At 39.0% G+C, this 27310-nt stretch overlaps 2 protein-coding genes across 5 annotated transcripts in view; one reads left to right on the forward strand and one right to left on the reverse strand.

The window, feature by feature from the left end:
- ATM (ATM serine/threonine kinase) overlaps positions 1-15919 on the forward strand; it is a 126192-nt gene extending 110273 nt beyond the window's left edge. For all 4 annotated transcript variants that reach the window (XM_019809835.2, XM_034665697.1, XM_019809832.2 and 1 more), the window contains 5 exons: positions 687-773; positions 3535-3649; positions 4314-4377; positions 8685-8821; positions 8907-15919. In XM_019809835.2, the coding sequence (XP_019665394.1) occupies positions 687-773; positions 3535-3649; positions 4314-4377; positions 8685-8821; positions 8907-9090 (587 nt within the window). In that variant the 3' untranslated portion in view covers positions 9091-15919. The remainder of the gene's footprint in view (positions 1-686; positions 774-3534; positions 3650-4313; positions 4378-8684; positions 8822-8906) is intronic.
- Positions 15920-24615: 8696 nt separating this feature from the next.
- C8H11orf65 (chromosome 8 C11orf65 homolog) overlaps positions 24616-27310 on the reverse strand; it is a 56990-nt gene continuing 54295 nt past the window's right edge. Inside the window, exon 8 of the mRNA XM_034665702.1 lies at positions 24616-25002. Coding sequence (XP_034521593.1) covers positions 24851-25002 — 152 coding nt within the window. The 3' untranslated portion in view covers positions 24616-24850. The remainder of the gene's footprint in view (positions 25003-27310) is intronic.

A 27310-nucleotide genomic window follows, 5' to 3' on the forward strand; every position in this document is an offset into this window, starting at 1 on the left:
TCTAATCTATTGATTTTTAACTAATACAGACCATCCTTCCATCACTTAGGTTGCATGGAAAGGCAGGGCCACAGTATATGTCCTGAACAAGTTCTAGGTCATTACAAAACCCTCTTGTTGTTTACAGTGAGAATCACTAATCTGATTCAGAGGCCCAGTTAATGACAGCGCTAGCCGGGCTGACGGGCGTCCTGTTTCTTCTGTAACACCACATGGTGTTTTTCATTAGGTCAGAAGTGTTCGGACATGCCATCATCTATCTTAAAAACAGCAATGTAGTTTTTCGTGGACATATGCCTGATGAAATAAGGATTAATTTATGTTAAATTTAAAAGTATACTCAATAACATATTTGAGGGCATATAATGCCCTAAATGATGGGTCTCAACTTTAACCACACTAATTTTCAAAGTATGAATATTTTTAAATGTATGATTAGTAAAGGGAAAGCTTTTTTTAGCATAACAGCTAGAATTTGTAAAATGCAGTATTAATGAATACAGCTGGCGACATTTGACTTAAAGGGGCAAGTTATATGCATATTTTCCTTGAGGCAGGCTAACTAGCCTACACTACTTAAAATCATGCTGTCAGTGGTGTTAGTAGAAATTATGGATAAATGTGTTCTAGAAACAAACAGATGATCCCAGTGATTTCAGGTTGGTTTGTTGGTTTTTTCCCCCCAGTTGGTTACATACTTGGACTTGGTGATCGACATGTACAGAATATCTTGATAAATGAGCAGTCTGCAGAACTTGTACATATAGATTTGGGTGAGTAATAAAAGATCAGAAATGCATCTTTATTCTGTTTATTAAATATTTGGTCATAAGAAATGATATTTGGCCCCAGGATGTTAAAAGCGTGAGGGAGACAGACCAAAGTAATAAATGTTGTTTAAAAAAAAAAAGCATAAACACACGCTAGAGGGAGTAGCTAAGTCTGTTAAGATAATAAGTGAAACTTAATACAACAGGTGACATTTAGGCCAGGTCTTAAAGAAAGGAAAGATAATCCAGACAGAAGAGAGAGCAAATATAAAATGGGGACTACTGAAGATGTAACCTGTAGGAATGGTGAGATGTCACATATGGCCGGAGTGAAGTTTCTGTGTAGTTGGGTAGCTGGAGAGGTAGCTTGGTGTACTAGACTGTAAAAAGCCAGACTAAGCATTTCAACTTTAACCTGTGAAATAAGGGGAACTAAATGTACTGAAGGAGGACATGATCATATTTAATTATTGGAGAAATAATTTGGGGAGCAATACTGGCAATGGAAAGACACATGAGGGGCTAGTATAATAGTTCAGACAAGAAAGGATGATGACTTGGACTAAAGTTGTAGAGGTCAGGAGCTGGGCTGTGGGGGACGTTTTCCTGGTGACCTGCAGCGGGGATGTCAGATGTGGCAACGGTGGGAGAAGGGACACCAGGATAACTGACGTTTCTAGTGAGGGAACGCAGCAGGTTTTGTGAAGAACAAGAGAGCAATGAGTTCACTTTTGCATCTTGTTTTAGGTATTAATGGGACTTCCACGTGTAACAGGTAGTTTAGTACACAGGGAGGCAAAGAGGTCGAGCATAGTGATGGAGCCTAGAACCTTCTGCTGATGTCAGTTGAGGTCACTGGACTGGAGGAGGTTCTTGTTCTTCTGTACCATCCTTGATAAAGAGGACTAAGGATAGAATCCTAAAGAATGCCAGCTTTGAAAAGCCTGAGTCAGGAAAAAAACCAAAACAAAACCCTGAAGAATAACCAGTAAGTCATGGGAACAAGGAGGCAGGGGTACCTTGGAAGGCAGGGGAGGGAAATTTTTCATGAAGGAAGAAGTGCTCAGTAGTGTCTGATACAGCAGGTCAAATATGGTCAACACTGAAAACAGGCCTTTGAACAGTTAATGTTTGAGGTCTGAGAAGTAATTTGGATAGAACGGAGGAAGTCAGATTATGGAAAGCTAAGGACTGAACAGAAGTTAGGATGTGCAGACCAAGAATGTCAGCTGTCCACAAAAGGTTTGGAAGGACGGGAGAGGCATTTGCTGCAGAGATGAGAAAGCCATCGAGAGAGACGTGCTTCGGCTTTTTTTTTTTTTAATTTTGAGGGGGTTTTGGTTTGTTTGCTTTTTTAAGATGAGAGCAGCGTGAACATGTTCTCTATTGATAAGCTGGAGAAGAGAGACAGAGATCCTGAAATAGCTAGGGAAGTCCTAAAGCATATGGGCTACAGTTGGCTTTACAAGAGAGGCACGTCAGCTTTTCCACTGAGAGGAGGAAAGTCTTGAGCTAGAAGGGAAAGAACTGGAGGGAAATAACATTTGCTCTTCTGTTTTAACTGAGAAAATGAAAGCACGCTTGCTTGCTGAGCGTCAGAGGGATGGTAAGTGGCCTTGTCAGAACAGTGCAGGGCAACCCCGGCTCCACGGAGGTGAGTCCAAGAACCGAGTGGAGAGGGGGAACGAAGACGGCATGCTGAGCAGTCCACAGGGCACTCGCCTACTGTGAGGACCCTGCATTTTCAGTGGAGCCAGTAGTGTCTTCACGTGCCTTCTTCCAGCCTGGAGTCTCGGTTGTAGTTGGAAATGGAGACTTGCAGAGGGGGCCAGGGGCCTACGAGACATGAGGCAGCCATGAGAGTGACCAACCTTGCACTCCGTACTCTTGAGTAGGGAAGGAGAAAGGCTGAGAGACTAGAAATCTCAATGAGTTCAAACTCAGTAATAAGAATAAGGGGGTAGAAGAAGAGATTTCAAGGAGAATATGGAATTGAAGATTTCTAAGACGGTGTAGTCTTCGGAAATTATAAGTTCTGTAGTATAATCTATATAGTTGCTGGGAGAGTGAGTTCCATTAGAATAGAGAAGAGCACGTGGATTACATGGTTTACCCCAGAATGAATTCAGTTATACAAAGTTATGAAAGAGTAGTGATTGCTGGAGGCACAGAGTGGGTGGGAGGGATGTGGGTGGCTGTAAATGGGGCAGTGTAAGGGATTCTCGTGGTGATGGAAATACTCTACTCTGGACCTTGACTGGATCAGTGTCCGTGTCCTGGCTGTGATACCGTGCTGTATAGTTTTGCAAGATGCTACCATTGGAGGGAAATGCATAAAATGTATACGGGGAATTTTGTATTTTGTGTATTGTATCTTATGAGTGCATATGAATCTATAGTTATCTCAGAATAAAAAAATTTAATAAAAACTGTTAATATAGAACTAATATGTGCAGATATTTAAATACATGTAAATTCATTATGTGCATATTTTGTATTTTAAATCCTATGCATACTATTTCATTTTTAAAAATCACCCTTGAATCTAGAACTTGTCAATTATGTCTAGAAGTAGTTACTTTTTAAATTTGAGGTGCATCTCCTAGACAGTGGCAGAGCAGAAACAGAATAAGCCACCGTGAGTTCTGGTGTGGACTGTCGATGACAGAGTATTTAATGGGGCCCCTGCACAGCTCACAGGCCACAGGGGAGGGCATTCGGTTTGCTGTGCAACCTCCTAACCTTGCTGCACTCTTTACTTCAGGAGTTGCTTTTGAGCAGGGTAAGATCCTCCCTACTCCCGAAACGGTTCCTTTCAGACTCACCAGAGATATTGTGGATGGGATGGGCATTACTGGTGTTGAAGGTGTCTTCAGAAGGTAAGTGTTTAAAGCAGATGGTTTTTTACGTCAAAATTAGTTGGACTGTTGATTTCTATAGAGTCTAGGATTCACTGCTAAAACGTGTTCCAGTGCTTTACTGGTAGTAAGGAAAACCCCGGGGTAAAGACAGTAATAGCTTCCCCTTCCTGCAGACCATCTGGGACCTCACCCTATGTAACATACATAGCCATCCTTCCGAGCCCCTCCGGAAGCAGCTGGCGTTTACTGGAAATGCCTCTGTCCTAGCGAACTCTTTCCTGCTCAGAACTCCTTCGGGCGCGCATTGTTGGGCAGGTAACCTCTGCTAAAGGAGTGTACGATGGACCAGTTCCTGCTGGAAGCACTTTGCAGGTCCCTGCAGTTTCCCAGCATTGGTCCTCGTGCTCAGCTTTTACTAGAGTGGATTCTAGTCAGAGTGTGATTACCACAATCACCAATGATTGAAGAAATGTTTCACAGTAGTAGTGTGTGTTATTCTTACCAAGGCTTACATTCACATAATTATATTCCTTTCAAAAACATTTACTGAAAATGCAGTCTGCCTAGTACTGTGCTCTTTGAGATATTCATTTGAAAATTATTTACAAGAGTAGTCTCAGAGAAGAAGACAAGTTGAAAACATTGGTGTGTAACAAAATCCATCTTGGTAACGTGTTTGTAGGTGCTGTGAAAAAACCATGGAGGTTATGAGAAGCTCTCAGGAAACCCTGCTAACCATTGTGGAGGTAAAGCGGATTATAAGGAAATCTTTATTTCTGTGCCATTAGATGTGTGTCTAGTTAGGACGTCACTGATTTGAGGATTGGTGCCTCATGTTAATGACGCTGGGCAGCAGGAGGGAAGTGGGTGTGCACATCAGTAAATAGTGGCTTAGAAATGCCTCCAGTCCTACCAGCTTTCTGGGCATGTTAGAGCATCGTAAGTCATCTCTAGCGTTTAATTCATAAATCAGCACTTGGACATTTTTGCGCTCTCCAGTGGCATGACTTGCTTTCAGAATGGTTTTTTCCTTTGGGGTTTTGTGAGAAATCAGGAAGTTATATCTCCTTTGCTCCTGCCCAGGTTCAGAACATTTAATCACTGCCTCATGTTGATCAGGCAGAAAGAGAAGGAAGTAACACAGATTTCCAGTGCTAATGACATTAGCTCTACCCCAGAGAGAATTACGTACCTAAAGTAGTGATTCAGCACCCTGGTAAAGGGTATGTGGGGCAAGAGATGAGTAGTGGGTCCTCCACAAGGAGACCTGGGAGGCAGACCACAGGTGAGCCGCCCTTACTTAGAGCCTTCAGCATTTATTCCTTTAACCTGGTGGTACTCGACTGGCTGTACCTGAATATCACCTGTACTTAATATTTAAAAAAATATTCATGCTGACCATACTCAAACCATACTTCTGGGGGTGGAGCAGGAACATTTGCGTTTTTTCAGAAGTTACTGAGACATCTACTGGGTGGAGGCCAGGAATGCCGCTAAACATCCTCTAATGCGCAGGACAGCCCAAACTGTTAGTGGTGCCGGGGCTGAGAAACCCTGCTTTAGCTTCATCAGTCTGTATTCCTTTATTGTATTCATTCAGCCGCTTCTGTTTTGATAGTAAGACTAAAGTCATTTTTTGAAGTACTCTGGTTCCTCCTTGATTCCAAAATCTGCAAATACGACTCCTAACAGAAGCCCTAGAAACCCAAGAAGACCATCTAGGCTCTTTATAATAATAGAGGCCTCCATTCCTTTTCATTATTTAATAACGTGTACCTCCCTCTGGGTTCAAACCTAAGCAGCCATCAACTTCATATCGACTGCTATATGCAGAAGACGTCATACACCAACCCAATGGTAACCACAAAACAAAAGCCAGTAATAGATATGCAAAGAATAAAGAGAAAGGAATCCAAGTATATCACTAAAGAAAGACAACAAACCACGAAAGAAAGAGAGAAAAGGATCAGAGAAAACTACAAAAACCACCACAAAACAAGTAACGAAATGGCAATAAATACATGTCTATCAGTAATTACTTTGAATGTAAATGGACTAAATGCTCCAATCAAAAGACATAGGGTGACAGAATGGATAAAAAAACAAGACCCATCATCTATATGCTGCATACAAGAGATTCATCCCAGACCTAAAGACACCTGCAGATTGAAAGTGAGGGGATGGAGGAACATCTGTCATGCTAATGGACGTCAAAAGAAAGCTGGAGTAGCCATGCTTATATTGGACAAAAGAGACTTTAAGACAAAAGAGTGTAAAAAAGACAAAGAAGGACACGGTATAATAATAAAGGGGGACAATCCAACATGAAGGTCCAACAGTTGTAAACATTTATGCATGCAGCACTGGAGCAGCCAAATACATAAAACAATAACAAACATGAACTAATTAATAGTAATACAATAATAGTAGGGCAATTTCACACCCCTCTTACATTGATGGACCAGCTGTTCAAACAGAAGATCAACAAGAAAACAGTCGCTTTGAATGACCAACTGGACCACATGGACTTAACACACATATTCATATCATTCTACCCTAACATACAGAATCCACATTCTTTTCAACTGCACATGAAACATTCTCCAGAGTAGATCAATTAAGCCACAGAACAAGTCTCAACAAATTAAAAAAGAGTGAGGTCATACCATGCATTCTTTCTGATGCTAGAAGTCAACCACAAAAAAAAATCTGGAAAGACCACCCATACATGAAGGTTAAATAACATGCTATTAAACAATGAACGGGTCAACCAAGAAATCAAAAAGTACCTGGAAACAAAGGAAAACACAATGGTCTAAAATCTGGTGATGTGGCAAAAGCAGTTCTAAGAGGGAAGTTTTTGGCAATACAGGCTTACCTCAAGAAGCAAGAAAAACCCCAAATACATAACCTGACCTTACACCTTTTAAAAGAGCCAGAAAAAGTACAAACAAAACCCATACCAGTAGAAGGAAGGAGGTAATAAAAATTGGAGCAGAAATACATGAAATAGAAACTTAAAAAAAAAAAAAAAACAGTAGAAAAGATAAATGAAACCAGGAGCTGGTTCTTTGAAAAGATTAACAAAAGTGATAAACCTTTAGCAAGACTCATCCCCCAAAAAAAGGACTCAAAATCACCAATGAAAGAGGAGAAATAACAGCCAAAGCTAAGGAAATACAATTAGAAGATTATGAAAAACTATGCCAACAAATTAGACAACCTAGAAGAAATGGATAAATTCCTAGAAACATACAACCTACCAAAACTGAAGCGGAAAGAAGTAAAAAAATTTGGACTGATTACCAATAAGAAATTATTGGGAATTTTTGATTACTGATTCAAATAAAAGTCTTCCAGGACCAGATGGCTACACAAGCGAATTCTACCAAAAATGTATAGAAGAATTAATACCTGTTCTCAGACTATTCCAAAACATAGAAAAGGAAGGAAAACTTCCAGATTCATTTTATGAGGCCAGTATCACCCTGACACCAAAACCAGGTAAACACAACATTAAAAAAGAGAACTACAGGCCGGTATCTCGGATGAACATAGATGCAGAAACCTTTGACAGAATACTAGCAAACGAAATCCAATGTTATATTAAAAAAATCATTCACCATGATTCCTGGTATGCCGGGGTGGTTTGGTATTTGCAAAGCAATCAGCGTGATACATTACATTGATAAGAGAAAGGATAAAAACCATATTATAATTTCAATAGATGCAGAAAAAGCATTTGACAAAGTGTAACTAATATCCATTCATGATAAAATCCCTCAATATAGTAGGTTTAGAGGTAACAAACCCAACATAATAAAGGCCTTAAATGGAAAACCCACAGCAAACATCATTCTCAAGAGGGAGAAACAGATCTTCCTGTCTGTGTTCAGGAACAAGACGGGGGTGTCCACTCTCCCCACTTGTATTCAACATAGCACTGGCAGTCCTAGCCACAGCAGCCAGACAACAAAAAAGAAAAGGCATCCAGATCAGTCAGGGAGAAGTCAAACTGCCACTACGTGCATCTGACGTGATACTATATACAGAAAACCTCAAGTACTCCACCAAAAAACTAGTAGACCTGATAAATGAATTCATTAAAGTTGCAGGATACAAAATGAGTGTGCAGATTAGAATATTCCCCCATGGCAGAGTTGTAACACTTTCTGCTGCTGCCTTGTTTGTGTTTTCTCAGTACTTCTGTCGGCTGGGACTGTTAAGTGCGTTTAAGCATTCCGTGTTTCATTACGTGTCCTGCATCAGCAGTACCAAGTCTGCTCTGTGGTTTCATGCTGTTTCGGGCAACCCCCAGGGCCACTAAAAACTGTAGGGGCACTGACTTTTAATATATGCGGTTTGTCCATAAGTTCAAGGATTACCGTGTCACTTCACACTGGCCACTGACATGGCTTTAGAGTTGAGAGATCCAAACCAGGTTCACCCACAAAAGCGACCTTGGGTTTGGAGGAGCTTTCGATAAAGTATACCCTTTGTTTTCTCCAGTGGAATTTATAATTGAGAGAAAAAGAAAAAGCCTTAAGAACAGAATAGAAATAAAAATATTAACTTTATTACTGATAAAATGACTGGAGAACATGGTATATGAGTGAAGCCCAGCAGGCTTGCTGGTGCTGTCCAGCTCCCACACCCGATCTCGGCTGGTGCAGCTCACCTGAGGGAGAGATGGGGCACAGAGCAGATGCCCTTGCTCAGGACCCTACTGGTGAAGAGGAGACAGAAGGAAGTGACTAGTCCTTATCTCTTTTTAATAGATTAGTTTCACCCAGTCAGGAAGCAGGTCAAGGGATGTTACCACTCCCACTCACGGAGGAAGAGTGGATTCGGTATGGAATAAGCAGCCAGAACATTATGCGAGCACAGTTTCCTCCACAAGGAAACAGGAAGTGCCTTGATAGGCAGTCCCCTTACCCCCAGTGGCCTACCATTTGGCTGGCCTCTGTTATTTTTTTTTATCCCACTGGTTCCTCTGTCTCTAAATATATCATCAGAAAGCACATTACTCTTCTAACACATATGTTCTGTCTAGGTTCTCCTCTACGACCCCCTGTTTGACTGGACCATGAATCCTCTGAAAGCTCTGTATTTACAGCAGAGGCCGGAAGATGACACTGAGCTGCACTCCACTCCCGGCGGAGAGGACCAGGAATGCAGACGCAGTCTCAGGTGAGCCATACGAGGGTCCTACTCTTTCCTGCTCCCAAGGCCCTTGAAACTGGCCCACCTCACCACACCCTGTGTTTGTCCTTAGTGACACCGACCAGAGCTTCAACAAAGTAGCGGAACGCGTGTTGATGAGACTACAAGAGAAACTGAAAGGAGTGGAGGAGGGAACGGTGCTCAGTGTTGGGGGGCAGGTGAATCTGCTCATACAGCAAGCCATGGACCCCAAAAATCTCAGCCGACTTTTCCCAGGATGGAAAGCTTGGGTGTGATCCAGCACATGAATTTCCCTTCAGCTCAGCCTTTAGAGTTATACTGTGGCCTTCATTTTTAACCCATCCAACAGACTTTGAATAGGTATTAATACTTTACTAGTGAACTATTTACGGTGTTTTTGAAAAAATGCTTAATACTTGATCACCTGAAGAGGCCCTTACAGTCTCAAGGAAGATCTCGTCTCTCAGATGTTAGAGGTAACTATCATTCATACTGTACTTCCAGGCTAAGTGTTTGTTTTTTCTTCTCAAGTACATATTTGTATTGTTCTCAGTAAAATCCCTGACCAATGCGTTAGCTGAAAATGGAAGCAGCTGGAAGGCAGAACATCAGTGACAGTGTTTGCTTGAGTATGAATTAGAAGAAAAGAAACTGCTGGTTTGAGGTAGCTTTTAATTAAAACTTGTTTTCCAGATATTACATATGAATGATAAGTTATTTGAAAAACTTTCAAATTATAACCGTCTATATATCATGGTAAAGCCACATTAAGAATAAGCCATGTTGAAAGCAAGTTAGTACTTCAGAAGTAGGTCTGGATTTTCAGTAGGATCACCCAGCGTCACTGAATAATGAAGTTGTTACATTATGGAGAACAAATTTCTAAGACACAGTTAGTATGGTTTCTATTTTTAAAAGTGTATATTGGGCATTCTCATTTTATTCTGTATCTTTTAAACCCTTCTGTGCTTTCTCTCTCTGATGACTTTATATCTCTTCTAGTTTATGAGTTCTCTTGTCAGCTGTGTATAATCTTCTTTTTAGACTGTTGACCATGTTTCTTTTTTTCAAAAATTATTTTCCATTTCAGGGTCCCTGGGTGGCTCAGTCAGCTAAGGTCACGATCCCAAGGTTCTGGGATCGAGCCCCGCATCGGGCTCCCTGCCCAGCAGGGAGTCTGCTTCTCCCTTCTCCCTCTGCCTCTCCCCCTGGCTCATGGTTTCTCTCTTAAGAGAGAAATAAAATCTTTTTAAAAATTATTTTTCTAATAGCTCCGCATTACAGGAAATTCCTATTGTTTGTATTTGTTGAATCTTGTATTTGGTGGAATGTTTATCCATGTATTTTGTAATTTTGGAAGGTGAGCTTCAGCAAGGCTTTCTCTGTGGGAATCTTGAGTGACCTGGGTTAAGAATAATTCATTCCAGATAAGGTTTCTGGAGAACTCTTCTTAAAATTATATTGCATTTCAAATTATAAACTTGGTGTATCTTTTTCTTGCACACTGCCTAAATGAAGGCTTGGTATATACAGGAAGTTGTATTACTGTAGTGAATCAGGAGATTGTAAGTAAATTTATAATGTCTTTAAGGAAGCCTTGAAATCTTCGTGGATGGAGTAAGAAATTACTAGCTAGATGACAGTACAGGTTTATGAATTTGTAGCTAATTAATTCTTGCTAGCTGATGTATGCAACTGAATAACATCATTCAGCTCCTCGTCAGCCTGGAGGTCTGCCATAAGTTTCCTGTCCTGTTTCAAATATTCTTAACAATGGTTTTGGACAGTTTCCCAAATTTGCAGATAACAAATCTAGGAGGAATAGCTCATTCACAGGTGATAGAATTAAAGATTTTGACAGGAACACAGTCTAGAAATGAACAGGTTTTAAAAACATTAATTATACAACTTGTTGGATGCTGGGTTCCTGACATCCATTCTGTGCAGCATACTGTGGTAGGTTAGTGATGTTACTCCAGATTGCAGCTGGAGGAAGTGAAGTTCAGAGAAAAGTAACTTGTCCAAGAGAATACAGTAGTAAATTGAAGGTACAAGTGTAATACGGACAAAAAATGTAGGCTCACCAGTCAGTTCAGTGCAAACCAAGTACAGCAGCTACTAGAAAGGCAAATGAATTGTAGGCAGAACAGGGTTGTCTGGATTAAGGGAGATCGTTGCCCTGACACCACTCTCTCTGCAGACATACCACCTCAAGGTATCTCCTTCTAGTACACATTTAAAATATATGCACTTAGAAATGCTAGATTTAAATATAGTATAAAGGAAATCAAAGCAAAGAGGAAAAACTCTGGATTTCTTATTTGCAGTAGGCAATTTTTTAGAAAGTATACTGACTTTGACATATAGAAATAGGTGCCATTTCAAATATGTCGTTTGCACTTTAATGAAATTACATATTTTCTGTAGATTTTAGTACCATTGAATGTATTTCTTTACTACACCGTTACCAGAATCCAGTTACACTGTTCCCTGTTTTTGAATAAATAATCGTAAAAGAAAATATATGCTAAGACTCATTTATTGTATTCAGATGTTTGAGTGTTCTGTGTGCCAGGCCCAGGCTAGTTAGGAGACAGCAGTGAGGGAACGGGAAGGGTGGACCCTTACAGAGATTGCAGTCTGGGGCAGACCCACAACTTCCTGTCCAGTGTCGACTGGGAAGCCTGCCATACAGAACCAGCCTGGTAGGCTGTATCTCAGTCTAAATGGTCTCCTTGTCTGTCTTTCTTACCCCATTACAAAAAGGCTAATAAATGTTCCTTGTTTGGGCCCAGAGAGTGATCTAGTTGACATTTCTAAAGTCTGGAAGATACATACTAAAATATGACAAATACAAAGGTCCTGAGATCCTAAATGTGAAGTCAGCATTCCATAATATTTATCATTTTTTAAATAAAATAATTCAGTCCTTCAGAGTTTTGGGCTCTCATTAATCAAAAAATGAGTTTTGCATAAATACCACAGAATCAGATTTTTACAAAGTTTAGATTCAGAATTTGGTGAGGAGGGTGAAAATCTTATATACTGAAAATTATTCCCTAAAAAATTCTTGAACTTGTCCATAATGTACAGCATGCATGTTGCTAAAGGACAGCAATATGTAAAACATGTGTACTTTGTACACTTATGTACAGCCTCTGACTCTAAAGCAGTGGTTTTCAACCGGGGTAATTTTGCTTCGTGACTCCCCACCCTCACAGAAGACATTTCATAATGTCTGAAGACATGTTTGTTGTCACTGGCATGGTGAAAGCATGAAACACTGACACACAGTATTGAAGGTGAGGGTATTTCCAAACTGGGACAGAAACATGTAGGAGAGAAATGATCATGATTTTACTTGGCTCTTGCCCTGCTGTTAAGTGTGTTCAATGCTGGTCTACAACTCACGTGGGGGTCACTATTTTTTAACTGTGGTAAAATACGCATAACTTTACCATCCTTACTATTTTTAAGTGTACAGTTCAGTAGCATTAAATGCATTCACACTGTCGTGCAGCTCATCTCCAGCACTCTTCGCCTTGCAAAACTGAAATTGTATGGGGAGTTGTGGAATGGTTATTCTCCCCTCCAGGTGGCCCTTGGCAACCACCATTCTATTTTCTGTCCCTAGCTACCTCCTGTAAGTAAAACCATATAATATTTGTGTTTTTGTAACTGGCTTATGAACATAATGACCTTAAGGTTCATTTGTGTATGTCAGAATTTCAAGACTAAGTATTCCATTGTACATATATGCCACCATTTTGTGTATCCATTTATCCATCAATGGACACTTGGGTTGCTTCACCCTTTTGGATATTATGAATAATGCTGCTATGAATATGACTGCACAAACATCTCTTAATATACCAAAAGTGGGATTGCTGGATTGTATGGTAATTATATTTTTTTATTTTTTGAGGAACCACCGTACTGTTTTCCATAGCAGCTATACAATTTTGACATACACCAGTGCACAAGAATTCCAATTTATCCACATCCTCAGTGCCTGTTATTTTCTGGGTGGTTTTTGTTTTTATAGTAGCCATCCTAATGGGTATGGCTGAGTCATTCTGACAAGTAATAAAAGTACTGCATACTTTATACAAGTCCTATGAGTGCTACTGCAAGAACTAACAAGTTCAATGCAGGAATACAGGCACAAACCCTAACCCCCACCCCTGACCCCTAGCCCTAATCCTAACCCCAGAAGTCAGGGGTTTAATTACCTGGAGAGAACTCAACTACAAATTACCAGGCACATACCTTAACATCCTAACTCTAATCCCTAAATTTAACCCTAACCCTCTGGAGAAGTCTCAACTGCAAAATACCAGGCACACACTCTAACCCTCACCCTAGATCTGAAGAAAGTGGCTTCCTGAACACACAATAAGAAAAGCTGAGAAGCTGCCTAGTTATCCTGGGGGAAGACCCCAAACATTTAAGTATTGGTAGTATTTCTGAAAATGGTTGGAAAGGTAGAGTTAAAAACAGAAGGACCAACTGAATACGTATTTAAAGAGTATTTAGAGCCCCAAATCCCTTCCTTGCCTCAGCTCAGTGGATGGCTGCTGTGTCTGTTCTCACCCCAGCACAAGTCTGGGGTTTTATTCTCTGGAGAGGTCTCTGAACTGCAGGATACCAGGCACATATCCTAACGCTAACTGTATAGCTGAGAAAGAAAAGTTTTAGAAGCAAAATATGTCCTCCAACTGACAATTTTGAAACCAGATTCTGAATAGTGTTAGCTTTGCTAGTAGATTTTAAATGTTAGCTTATTTGAAAACTATCCCAAAATGTTCTCTGGTGGTACATATAGTATTTGAATATTCACTGTAGACTTATAAATCTTTGTAAATATTGTTAAACTTAGAATTTTCGGAAAGATTTATTTATTTTAGACAGAGTGAGCAAGCATGAGCAGGGGGAGAGGCAGACAGAGAGAATCTTAAGCAGACTCCATGCTGAGTGCAGAGCCTGATGTGGGGCTTGATCTCTCGACCCCGATAACATGACCTGAGCTGAAACCAAGAGTTGGATGTTTACTGAGCCACCTGGCTACCCCCTAAACTTAATATTTTCTAAACAACTTTTTTTTTAGGTATGCATGATTATAAGAGTTGGAAATATTTTAAGAGAAAAATGGGTAATCAGTCAACTGGTTACAAATTTGTTTCAAGTCACTGTAGTATAAACTCAACATGGACAGTGGATTTCATAGGCCTCTCAAACATAGTATGAAAAGAAACACAATGAAAATAATCTTAATCAATGTCTTCTTCTTCTAAGGAAGAAGTAACACCAGTGCTACTCAAATATTTCCTGATATTAATAAGAGCCCATTTTATGAGGCCTGCATTACCCTTATATCAAAAATTACTAGAGTTACAAGAAAACTGAAGATTGGTACCATGAACCTGATGCACATATTAGTAAATCAATTCCATCAATTAAAAAAAAAGTACACTGTTACCAAATGACATTATTCCAGAAATACCAGGGTGGTTTAATATGTGAAAATCAACATGAATAAACTAACAAAACCATATGATCATGTCAACAGATGCAGAAAAAGCATGTGACAAAATTCAACACTTAGGATAAAAATTCATCAAACTAGGAATAAAAGGAACATTCTCAACTTGATGAAGGACATCTATGAAAAAGTCACAACTCACATCATATTTAATGGTGAAAGACTACATGTTTCCCCCCCCTCAGATGAGGAACAAGACAAGGATGTCCCTCTTAGGTGTTCTGTTCAACAAAGTACTGGAGTTTGTACCCATGCAATAGAGCAAAGAGAAAGAAAGAAAAGACAGTTTGAAAGGAAGTACAATTATCTCCCATTTGCAGATGATATCATCCATGTAGAAAATTCTTGAGATTCTGTATGTTAAGTCTAGAACTAGCGAGTTTAACAAGATCACACGATAAAGGTCAATATACAGAACATCAACGATATTTACGTATAGCGTCAGAATGTCCAGAGTAGGCCCAAGATGGAGTCACTTATTCTACATCCCACATCAGCAAACCAAAACAGCTCAGTTTCTATGCTCAGCTCTCCCAAAAAAGGAATGCATAGACCAACCAATTAGCTAGCACTTGCCCGCTCAGCGTAAGTAACTTAACCAAGCTCCAAGTCTTCCCTTTTCTCCATATATGAAAAGTAATCCTATTTTAACCAGTTAAATGCCCAATATAACTTCCTTGTTCCTATTCACCTTGGTCTATGAAGCCTCTTGCTTTGTAAGAAGCTCTTTTCTGTTTCCTAGCCTGGATGCTTCCCAATTCATCAATCGCTAAATGAAAGCCAATTATATCAGGAAATAAAATATCTGTAAAATTTCCCCTTATCACCAGCAATGCACAGTTTGAAACAAATTAAAAAATAATTAAAAAACAGTATCATCAAAAACATGAGATAGCTGGGCATAATTTTAATAAAATGTGAAGTGCCTATACACTGAAATTTATAAAACATTAATGAGAAAGCAAAGGCTATTAAATATATACACAGAGAGATGTACTATGTTCAATAATTGTGAGACTCAATACTGTTAAAACACCAATTCTCCCCAAATTGATACATGCATGGGTTCAATGCAATCCGATCAAAATAACAAGCAAGCTTTTTTCTTTTTTTTTCGTTTGGAATTTAAAATCTATGTAGAAATGCAAAGGAACTAGAATAAGCCAAAACAATTTTGAAAAGGGTAAAAAAAGGTTGAAAGACTTAAAATAAAGCCGTAGTAACAAATACAAGGTAGTAATGCCATAAAGATGAGACACACAGATTATTGGAGCAGGATAAGGAATCCAGGTACAGACCCTCATATATGACTGATTTTCAGCAAAGTCTCCAAGGTAATAGTATTTGGGGGAAAAAGTGCATATCCATATGTAAACCCTCTCCCTCCCCCCCAACAAAGCTCAAATCTTCTCTCCCACTATATACAAAAATTAACTTGAACTGAATGATATACCTGAATGTGAGAGCTAAAATGATAAAATTTATATAAGAACTCCTTTGTCACTTTGGTTTAAGAAAAGATTTCCTAGAGAAAACAATAAAGCACTGGCCATAAAAAAAAATGGTAACCTGAACTTTATTAAAATGAAAACCTTTTTTCTCCTTAAAAGACACTGAGAAAATCAACACACCAGCCACACCTGCCAAACGAGTATCAGATAAAGGATTTGTTTTTAGAACATATTTTTTAAAACCTTTTAATGCAATAAGGAAATAAACAGTCTAATTTGCAATTGGCAAGATTTTAAAAGATACCTCACCAAAAAAGACATCCAAATGGGAAATAAGCACGTTAAAGAACCTTACATCCTAAGTCATTTAGGAAACGCAAGCTAAAATCACAATGAGATGCCATTCAGCATATATCAGCTAGAATACTTAAAACATCTGACAACACCAAGTGACAAAAACAATTCAAACTTGTTCATTGCTGGTGGAAATACAAAATGGTGCAGCCACTTTAAAAAACAGATTTTTGAGTTTGACTGGAAGGAAGATGGCAGAGTAGGAGGATCTGGACTCCCCTCCTCCCACACACACACCAAGGTAACAACTCCATGCATTGCAACTAACTCCGAAAATGACCCGAGGACTGGCAGAACAGGTTTACCACAGCTTATCCTGGACAGAAGGCCACACCGAAAAAGGAAGGAGTGGTGGAGACAAGGTTGGGAACTACCCCCCCCACCCCAAGCAACTAACCAAAACAGGAGGGACATCACAAGCAAGGAGATGTGAGAGCATCAGACTCCGCAGTGGGCAAGATGGAGTCCCTATGATATCTGGCATGAAAACCAGTGGTGCTTAACTCAGATAAGTTTAAAAATCAGTGGATCTTAACTTCAGAAGCTTTAACTTTCAGGAGGCTCCACTCTGGGAGTGTGTGAAGGCAAGAGGAAACAGTCCTTACCCTTAAAGAGCCAGGATACTAGATAAATTTGCCCAAAACACAACTCAGAAGAGGCAGTTTGAAAAGTGCCTGGGGCATACATGAAGGAGAACATGTGTCGAAGAGGCAGGGATCTGTGGATTTCTCCAGGAACAAAAGTGCTTGTGGTGTCATTTCTCTCCCCTCCCCAGCCTAGATAACCAGAAGCTTGCAGGAGCCAACACTAACACTCTCTACCTGCCTTACAAAGTGTGCCCTGCTTCTGTGCTCCCCCTACACAGCCACCCCACCCTACCTGTCTACCCAAAGCAGCTCTGGCTCCACCACACCCTGCAGGCAGCCCTGGCCAGGACCAGCACCACTCCAAAGTGACTCCTGCCCTGGGAAGTAAAGGAGATAATCACACATACCAGTGTGCCCCCACTTACTGCAGCCAGGCTCCTTAGCTGGCTGTGCAGGGAGCAAGCCCTGACCACCAGTGCACCTGCAGCTGTGGCAGAGAGGCTAACTGCAGACAGCTGGGCTGACTGCTGGCTCCACATAGCAGTGAGCCTGTTGTGATCATCGCTAGGCCTCCCAACAGCATTGGGAGCAAATGCTGTCCAGGCTACCCACAGAAGGCAAAGTGGGTCATTGCAGCAGACTGGGCTAGAGGCAACTCTGCATGCAGCCCACACAGGGGACACCCCTGAAGCACCTAATTCTGGTGACTACAGGGGATCATACTACAGGGCACAAGACCTCTTCTACACAAGGCCACTACTTCCAGGAGCAGGGGACTTTCTGACACAGAAACAAACACAGAGTCAGATAAAATAAGGAGACAGAGGAATATGTCCCAAATGAAAAAACAAGACACAATCACAGTAAAGCAGCTAAATGAAACAGAGATAAGCAAAATACCTGATAAAGAATTCAAAGTACTGGTCATACAGACATTTGCTGGACTTGAGAAAAGAGCAAATAAATTCAGTGAGAACTTCAACCAAGAGAGAGTAAATATAAAAAAGAACCAGTCAGAGCTGAAGAATTCTTTAACTGAAATGAAAGAAACATTAGAGGGAATCAATAGTAGATTAGAGGATGCAGAGAATAGATCAGCAATCTGGAAGACAAGGTAAAGGAAAGAAAACAAGATGAACAGTAAAAGAAAAAAGAATAATAAAAAATTTGAATAGGGGAATTCTGGACATTATCATACATCGTAACATTCACCTTATCGGGATCCCAGGAGGAGAAACGAGAGAAGAGGGCAAAAAGTTATTTGAAGAAATAATAGCTAAAACTTTCCTAATCTGGGGAAGGAACAGATGTCCAGGTCCAGGAGGCACAGAAAGCCCCTAAAACAATGAACCCAAGGAGGTCCACACCAAGACACATAATAATTAAAATGGCAAAAAGTAATGATAAAGAGAGAATCTTAAAAGCAGCAAGAGAACAGAGAACAGTTATATATAAGAGAAACCCCAAAAGGCTTGCTGCTGATTCTTCAGCAGAAACTTTGCAGGCCAGAAGAGCATGGCATGATATATTTGAAGTGACAAAAGGAAAAAACCTCTACAACCAGGAATACCCTACCCAGCAAGGTTATCATTCAGAACTGAAGGAGATAATGAGTTCCCCCCCCAAAAAAAACAAAAGTAAAAATAAGTTCATCACACTAAACCACCCTTACAAGAAATGTTAATGGGAATTCTCTAAGTGAAAAGCAAAGGCTGTAACGAGAAGAAAATTACGAAACGAAAAATATTACAGGTAAAAAGCAAACATAGAGTAATGACATTAATCGCTCATAAAGCCAGTATGAAGGTTGACAAACAAAAATAGTAAAATCAATTATGTCTATGAAAATTAGTTAAGGGATACAGAAAATAAAAATGTGTAAACTATGGCATCTTAGACATAAAACATGGAGGAAGGAATAAAAATTTCGAGTTTTAACAGTGTGTTCAAACTTAAGTGACCATCAACTTAATACAGACTGCTATGAACATAGGATGTTATACACAAAAGCAATGGTAACCACAAATTTAAAAACTACAATAGACATACAAAAAAACAAAGTTATCAAAGCATACACTAAAGAACCATCAAACCACAAGGGAAGAGAGCAAAAGAACAAAAACCACAGAACTACAAAAATAATCATAAAACGATCAACACAATGGCCCTAAGTATGTATTTATCAATAGTTACTTTAAATGTAGGGGTGCCTGGGGGGCTCAGTCAAGTGTCTGCCTTCACCTCAAGTCATGATCCCAAAGTCCTGGGATCGAGTCTTGCATCGGGCTCCTTGCTCAGTGGGGAGAGCCTGATTCTACCTCTGTCTGCCTCTCCTCCTGCTTGTGCTCTCTCTCTCTCTCTGACAAATTAAAATAAATAAAATCTTTAAAAAAGAAAAAAATAAATGTAAATGGGCTAAATGCTCCAATCAAAAGACACAGGGTGGCAGAATGGATAAAAAACAAGGAACCCCCCCCTCCCAAATAAGACCTATCTATATGCCGTCTATAAGACATCACTTCAAACCCAAAGACACATACAGACTGAAAGTAAAGACGTGGAAAAAGATATTCCATGCAAACAGAAGTGGAACAAAAACTGGGACAGCAATACTTACAGACCAGAGAAGCTAAATTTTAAAACAAAGACTATAACACGAGACAAAGAAGGGCATTACATAATGATAACGGGATCAATCCAACAAGATTATATAACAACTGTAAATATCTATGTACCCAACATAGAAGCACCTAAATATATAAAGTAAATAATAATAGACAAAAAGAGAGAGACGGTAATACTAGGGTACTTAAAACACCCCACTAAATCAAGAAACAGATCATCCAGACAAAATCAAAAAGAAACAGTTGCTTTATGTAACACATTAGACTGGATGGACCTGACAGATGTGTACAGAACATTTCATCCAAACACAGCAGAATACACATTCTTTTCAAGTGCACATGGAACATTCTCTAAGATTACATTAGGCCACAAAATAAGTCTCAATAAATTTAAGAATATGAAATCATATCAAGCATCTTTTCTGACCACAATGGAATGAAACTAGAAATCAATTACAAGAAAAAAAAATGGAAAAGACACAAAGACATGGAGGCTAAATAACATGCTACTAAGAACCAATGGGTCAACAAAGAAATCAAGAGGAAATAAAAAAGTAAATGGACACAAATGAAAATGAAAACACAATCGTCCAAAACCTTTGAGACAGAGCAAAAACAGTTCTAAGAGGGAAGTTTATAATGATACAGGCGTAACTCAAGAAACAAGAAAAATTATCAAACAACCTAAACTTACACCTAAAGGAACTAAAAAAAAAAAAAAAAGAACAAACTAAGCCCAAAGCTAGTAAAAGGAAAACAAGAAGATTAGAGTGGAAATAAATAAAATAGAGATTAAAAGAACAAGAGAAGTGCACCTGGGTGATTCAGTTGGTTAAGCACCCAACTCTTGGTTTCAGCTCAGGTCATGTTCTCAGGGTCATGAGATCGAGCCCAGCACTGGACTCCATGCTCAGTGTGGAGTCAACTTGAGATTCTCTCCCTCCCCCTCTGCTCCTTCCTTGCATGTGCGCACGCGCGCGCACACACACACACATGCTTTCTCTCTCAAATACATAAATAAATCTTTAAAAAATAAATAAAAAATAGGATCAGTGAAACTAAGAAGTGGTTCTGTGAAAAGATAAAATTAACAGACCTCAGTGAGACCTCAAATAAAATGAGAAAGGAGGAGAAATAATAACTGACACCACATCAAGTACAAAGGATTATAAGAGAATATTATGGAAAATTATATGTTAACAAACTGGACAACCTAGAAGAAATGATTAAATTCTTAGAAACATACAATCTTCTGATCTGAATCAGGAAGAAATCGAAAATCTGAACAAATCAATTACAGTAATGAAATTGAATCAGTAATCAAAAAACTCCCAACAAACAGAAGTCCAGGATCAAATGATGTCATAGGTGAATTCTACCAAACATTAAAGAAGAGTTAATATCTATTCTTCTCAAACTACTCCAAAAAAGAGGAAGAGAGAAGAAAACTTCCAAATTCACTTAAGGAGGCCAGTATTACCCTGATACCAAAATCACAGGTTTTACCAAGAAAACTATAAGCCGGTATCTCTGATGAATGTGGATGCAAAAATCCTCAAGAGAATATTAGCAAACTGAATCCAACAACACATTAAAAGACTCATTCACCACAATCAAGTAGGTTTATTCCAGGGATACAAGGGTAGTTCAATATTCACTAATCAATCAATGTGATATGTAACTTTAACAAGAGGAAGGACAGAAACCACATTATCCTCTCAAAAGATGCAGGTAAAGCATTTGGCAAAATACAGCCTCTTTCATGATAAAAACTCAATGACATAGGTATAGCGGGAACATATTATAAAGTTCATATATGAAAATCCCACAGCTAACATCATAGTCAGTGAAAAACTGAGAGCTTTTCTTCTAGGATCAGGAACAAGACAAGAATATCCACTCTCACCATTTGCATTTGACATAGTACTGGGAAGTCCTAGCTGCAGCAACCAGACAAGAAAAAGAAATAAAAGGCACCTTAACTGTAAGGAAGAAGTAAAACTGTTACTATTTGCAGATGACATGATACTAGATATAGAAAGCCAAGAAGACTCCACCAAAAAACTATTAGAACTTATAAATGAGTTCAGTAAACTTTCAGGATACAAAATTAACATACAGAAATTTGTTGTGTTTCTATGCACTAATAACAAAGAACCAGAAAGAGAAATTAAGAAGTCAATCTCATTCACAATTACACTAAATATAATAAAATACCTAGGAATAAGCTTAACCAGGAGGTGAAAGACCTGTACTCTGAACACTGTAAGGCACTGAGGAAAGAAACTGAGAAAACCACAAATAGAAAGATATACCATGCTCACAGATTGTAAGAATTAATATTGTTAAAATGTGCATACTACCCAGAGCAATCTACATATTTAATGCAATCCCTATCAAAAACCAATAGCATTTTCCACAAAACCAGAACATGTAATCCTAAAATTTGTATGGAGCCACAAAAGACCATGAATAGCCAAAGTAATCCTCAGAAAGAACTAAGCTGGACGTATCACAATCCCAGACTCCAAAATATATTACAAAGCTGTAGTAACCAGAACAGTACGGTAATAGCACAAAAATAAACACAAAGATTAATGGAACAGGATAGACAGCCCAGAAATAAACCCATGGTCAATTAATTTATGACAAAGGAACTAAGAATATACAATAGGGAAAAGACAGTGTCTTCAATAAATGGTGTTGGAGAAACTGGACATCTACATGCAAAAGAATGAAATGACTGTGTTTCTACACCATACACAAAAATAAGCTCAAAATGGATTACAGACCTTTATGTGAGACCTGAAACTATAATATTCCTAGAAGAAAACATAGGTAGCAATCTCTTAAACATCAGTGTTAGTAATGTATTTATGGATATGTCTTCTCAAGCAAAGAAAACAAAAGCAAGAATAAACTGGGACTATAGCAAAATAAAAAGCACGGCAAAGGAAACCATCAACAAAACAAAAAGGCAAATTTACTGAATGGAAGAAGATATTTGCAAATGATATGATAAAGGATTAATATCCAAAATATATGAAGAACTTATACAACTCAACAGCAAAAAAACAAATAATCTTATTTTAAAATGGACACAAGATCTGGAAAACATTTTTCCAAAGAAGATACACAGATGGCTAACAAACATATAAAAAAATGTTCAACATCACCAATCGCCAGGGAAATGTAAATCAAAACCACAGTGAGATACCACCTTACACATGTTAGAATGGCTAGGATCAAAAAGGTAAGAAATAATGTGTTGACAAGGATGTGGAGAAAAGGGAATCCTCATACATTCTTAGTGGGAGCTTCAACTGGTACAGACACTGTGGAAAACAGTATGGAGGTTCCTCAAAAAATTAAAAATAAAATTATCATATGACCCAGTTAACTCACTTACTTAAGAAAAAAAAAACATTACTTTGAAAAGATATATGCACCCCTATTTTTTTAAAAGATTTTATGTATTTATTTGAGGGAGAGCGCACACGAACGAGAGAGCACAAGCAGGCGGAGCAGCAGAGGCAGAGGGAAAAGAAGACTCCCACTGAGCAGGAGCCCCATGTGGGGCTCAATCTCAGGTCCCTGAGATAATGACCTGAGCTGAAGGCAGCCGCTTAACTGACTCAGCCACCCAGGTGCCTACACCCCCATGTTTATTGCATTATTTATAATGACAAAATATGATAAACAGAAACACACACACTAGTATTACTTGGACATAAAAAAGAATGAAATCTTGCCTTTTGTGACAACATGGATGGATGCTGAGAGTATTATGCTAAGTGAAATAAGTCAAAGACAAACATTATATAATTTCACTTATATGAGAAATCTAAAAACTGTAAAACAAACAAAAAAATAAAACAGTTTAAATACAGAGAACAAACTGGTGGTTGCCAGAGGAGAGGTGAATAGGGGGTAGGTCAAAATTGATGAAGGGGATTAAGGGGCACAAACTTCCAGTTATAAATAAGTCAAGGATATGAAAACTATAGCATAGGAAATATAGTTAATAATATCATAATAATGTTGTATGGTGACTATAGTTATCAGGTTAGCAATGGGCACAAAATTGTCAATCAGTATCTTGTGTTCCTGAAACCAATATAACATTGTATGTCTATTCCACTTCAATAATATATTTATAACTTCAAAATATATTTATATTTTATTTTATATAAATATAAAAAAAACAGGTTCTTATAAAATATAGTTTGCCCTAGCTATTCCCCTCCCAGGTATTTCCCAAGAGAAATGAAAACATATGTACCCACAAAGACTCACACATGAATGTTCATAGCAGCTTCATTCAGAATGATCCCAAACTGGAAACAACCAAATGTCCATCAATTGGTGAACGGATAAACAAACTGTGGGATAGCCTTACAATGGAATATTAGTCATTAAAAAAGGAATGAACTACTGTTGTAAGTGACAAGAAGGATGAATCTCAAAAGCATTATGTTAAATGAAAGAAGCTAAACCAAAAAAGACTACATATAGAATCATTCTGTTTATATGACATTCTAGCAACTGTAGTGATTCAAAGGACATCAGTGGTTTCCAGGGGCTTAGGGTGAGGTGAGTGGATTGACTGCAAAGATGCACAATTTGGGGATGATGGAAATTATGTCTTGAATCTTATATTTACATGAATGTATACATTTGTCTGAACTCAAACTGAACACTCAAAATGGGAAATTATATCTCAAAAATTATATCTCAATAAATCTGGTTTTTTTCTTCAATATACAGATTCTCTGAATGCTGTTTTTTTTGTTTTTGTTTTTTTAAATACTCGAGGGTACAAGCCTCTAGTCAATGGGACTACAGACAGATTGTAAAGACACAGTGTGGTAAGTGGGATGATGAGTAGTGGCAAAGGATGCTTCTGGGAACGGAGAGTAACTCAGACTTGGAGGGTGTGGGAGACCCAGTAGGTGCCTCCACTCCTCTACTCCTCCCCTGTGGAAGCTCAAAGACAGACTTTTGCTTTTCTAGCTTCTTTAGCTAAGGGTGCCCCTGTGACCCAGTTTCATCTCAAGGATGCCTCAGGTGACAAGGGCTGGGGCTTCCGGTAGGGCTTTGGCTTTCCTGATTAAAGGAGAAATTGTCACATTGACCCTTTACCTTTTTTAAATGGAAAAAGAGCTCTGCCTGACATGAATGCACAAGTAAAGAATGCTTCAAGTAAAGAAGAATATCAACCTGAAGATTTTTTGCACCTAAATGTATTTATTCAAGTGGGACTGTTAGAATACAAGGAGTAATTTCTACATTTTCCATGACCATTGGATTCAGTCTGATGTCCTATTTCTCTTTAGGCTTCCTTACTTAATTGAGCTGCATAGATTCTGTGCCGAGAATATGCAAGTTGTTCCAGTCAGAATAAACTATCTCTTGACTATGACCAATAGAATCCAGGCTTGAGGGGCTATAGCTCAGAAAAGCAGAATACTTCATATTTATATTCCGTAAGTGGAATCGGGTGTTAATCTAGTAGCATTTGTTTTTTTATAAATATTTCCATCTAAATTATCTTCTGGTGTTCCCATTTTCTCCTCTGATACATCTGCATAGTCATATCTGTTTTTCCATGGTTGCTCAAATGTGTAACCTAGAGAGAAATGACAAATGTTTAGAAGGATGTCGGATATGATAAGGTGTAGACTCATTCAATATGCCTCTACCTACCAGGTGAGGTCTCTTCCACAACCCTTCTTACTACTCTTAGAGCACATACCTTTATATCCTACTTAGCCACAAAAGTCTCAAATTTCCCAGGTCCTCTACTTTTGACACCATCATTGCATTGTCCCTCTCTGCAACAGGCTCTGCAGGACCTGGGTCTGAGGCCTGATATACTACTAAGCAGCTGTGTAATTTGGGGCAGGTTACTTACTCTTTCAAAGTCCTCATCTGTAAAATGGAGATAATAATGGCACATACATAGCTCAAAATTTCTACGAGAATTAAGTGTGAGGATGCATGTAAACAACCTAACAGCTAGTTTGGCATTTAGCTGGTGCTCCCTAATGAACTATTAGCCAATAGCTCCTCATGCGTAAATGAAGAGAAGCCTTTTCTCTCCCTAGAGCTAAAAGCTCCACATCTTCTCTGGATTTGATTTCCTCATGCTTCCTGGAGAAAGGGCAAACAGTCTCTCCTCTTCTCCCACGCCAACAGCCTCAGTGTGTGATCTTCTCCTGACCGTACTGACAGGGCAAATCTCCCCGACTTAAAATAATTTTCACTTGATTTTATGCCCCTTCCCATTGCCATGCTATAACTTTCCTTCTTTTCACAGTAATCTCTTTTAACGCTGTATTTATATTCTCTGCTTCAATTTTTGTATCTGCCATTCCTTTATATTCTTTCATCTGCCACTGAGAACCTACTATGTGCTACAAGTTGGGGATTCATATCAAACAGACAAATTCCTGCTGTCAAGGGAAGGTAGTTACCAAAAACTGTTCTCTAGAAGGCCATCAACTGATTAAACCCCTCAAGTGGAAACCACAGAGCATTTCTGAGGAAGAGGCAAGAGGCTGGTGATGCAGGGCTGTGGGTGAGGGGAGAGTGGGACATGATAAGGGTAGAAGGGCAGCTGGAGCCATAGGCCATGACAGAGTTACGACTGTACTCCAAGCGCAGTGGGAAACTGTGAGAAACAGCAGAGGTGCTCGTCGTTGGGACTGTGGTTTCTAAAGCTAGCCTGCCTCCATTCAAATCCTAGCCGTCACAGAAACTGACTGTGTGACCGTGAGCAAGTAACGTGGTGTCTGTTTGCTTACCTATAAAATGAACCTTGTCTCACGGAGTTGTTGTGAAGTTTAAATGAATTAATTTTAGAAAGCACATTAAGACAGCACTTCCACAAAAAATTGCTTAAGAAGAGTTTGTTAAGTAAATGTTTTAACTGTACTGATTTAAATCCGTAAAAGATCACTATCTATTGTGTAGGTAGTGCCCCAGATGACTGTCCATTTGGTGGCCGTTGGAGAAGCCTGAGGTGGGATGATGGACACGTGGACTGTGGGGGTGGCCATGAGTTGGGAATAAGTAGACAGGTTAAGGAGAATGACAGCTAACATTTATAGAGCACATATTATGTGCTAGGCACTATTCTAAGGTCTTCACACGTATTATCTCTTATTACCTCACAACAACCGATGAGCTAGGTACTACTCTTTTTCTCATTTTACAGATGAGGAAACTGAGTCAGTAACTTCCCCGGTACCACACAGCCAGTCAACAGAACCAAAAATCAGAACCAGGCAGTCAACTGTAACCTACTGCCTCTCACTGATGATCACAGGACAGAACCCATACATTCAGATTATACAATACCCATGATGAAGCTTGAGCTATGTTAGAATTACTGGTATTTCTAGGACATGAGAATATGCTTCCTCAATAGGCTATCACTTTCAGCCTCTCGGTACTGTGGACCACTGGAGGGACAAGTGGCATAGAACGTAAAAAATATTTCTAATGTTAATTTTTTTTTTTTTAAGTAGGCTCCATGCCCAATATGGGGCTTGAACTCAAAACCTCGAGATCAAGAGTTGCACACTCTAACACCTGAGCCAGCCAGGCGCCCCTATTTCTAACATTCTGAGGCATTTATTTTGCTAAGTGAAGTTTGCTCATTAAAAATAATTACTGAAACCATAAGAGAAGCAACTTTTCAAAAGGAGGTTTCATTTTTTGAAGCCATTTTATCCAACCTAAATAAAACAGAAAATTTTCTTCTATTCCCAAATAACAAGCTTACATGTAAAGGGAAAAATGACTTAGCAAATTCATCTATGTCTATATACCATGCAGGATGCTGAAACGTTAGGTACTTAGAAATATGTAGGTGTGTGGAATGTGTCATTTTGCTCACAAGAATTCCCCATAAAAGTATTGCTAAAAATCAC

Source organism: Ailuropoda melanoleuca, chromosome 8 (assembly GCF_002007445.2).
Source record: "Ailuropoda melanoleuca isolate Jingjing chromosome 8, ASM200744v2, whole genome shotgun sequence".
Taxonomy (NCBI): domain Eukaryota; kingdom Metazoa; phylum Chordata; class Mammalia; order Carnivora; family Ursidae; genus Ailuropoda; species Ailuropoda melanoleuca.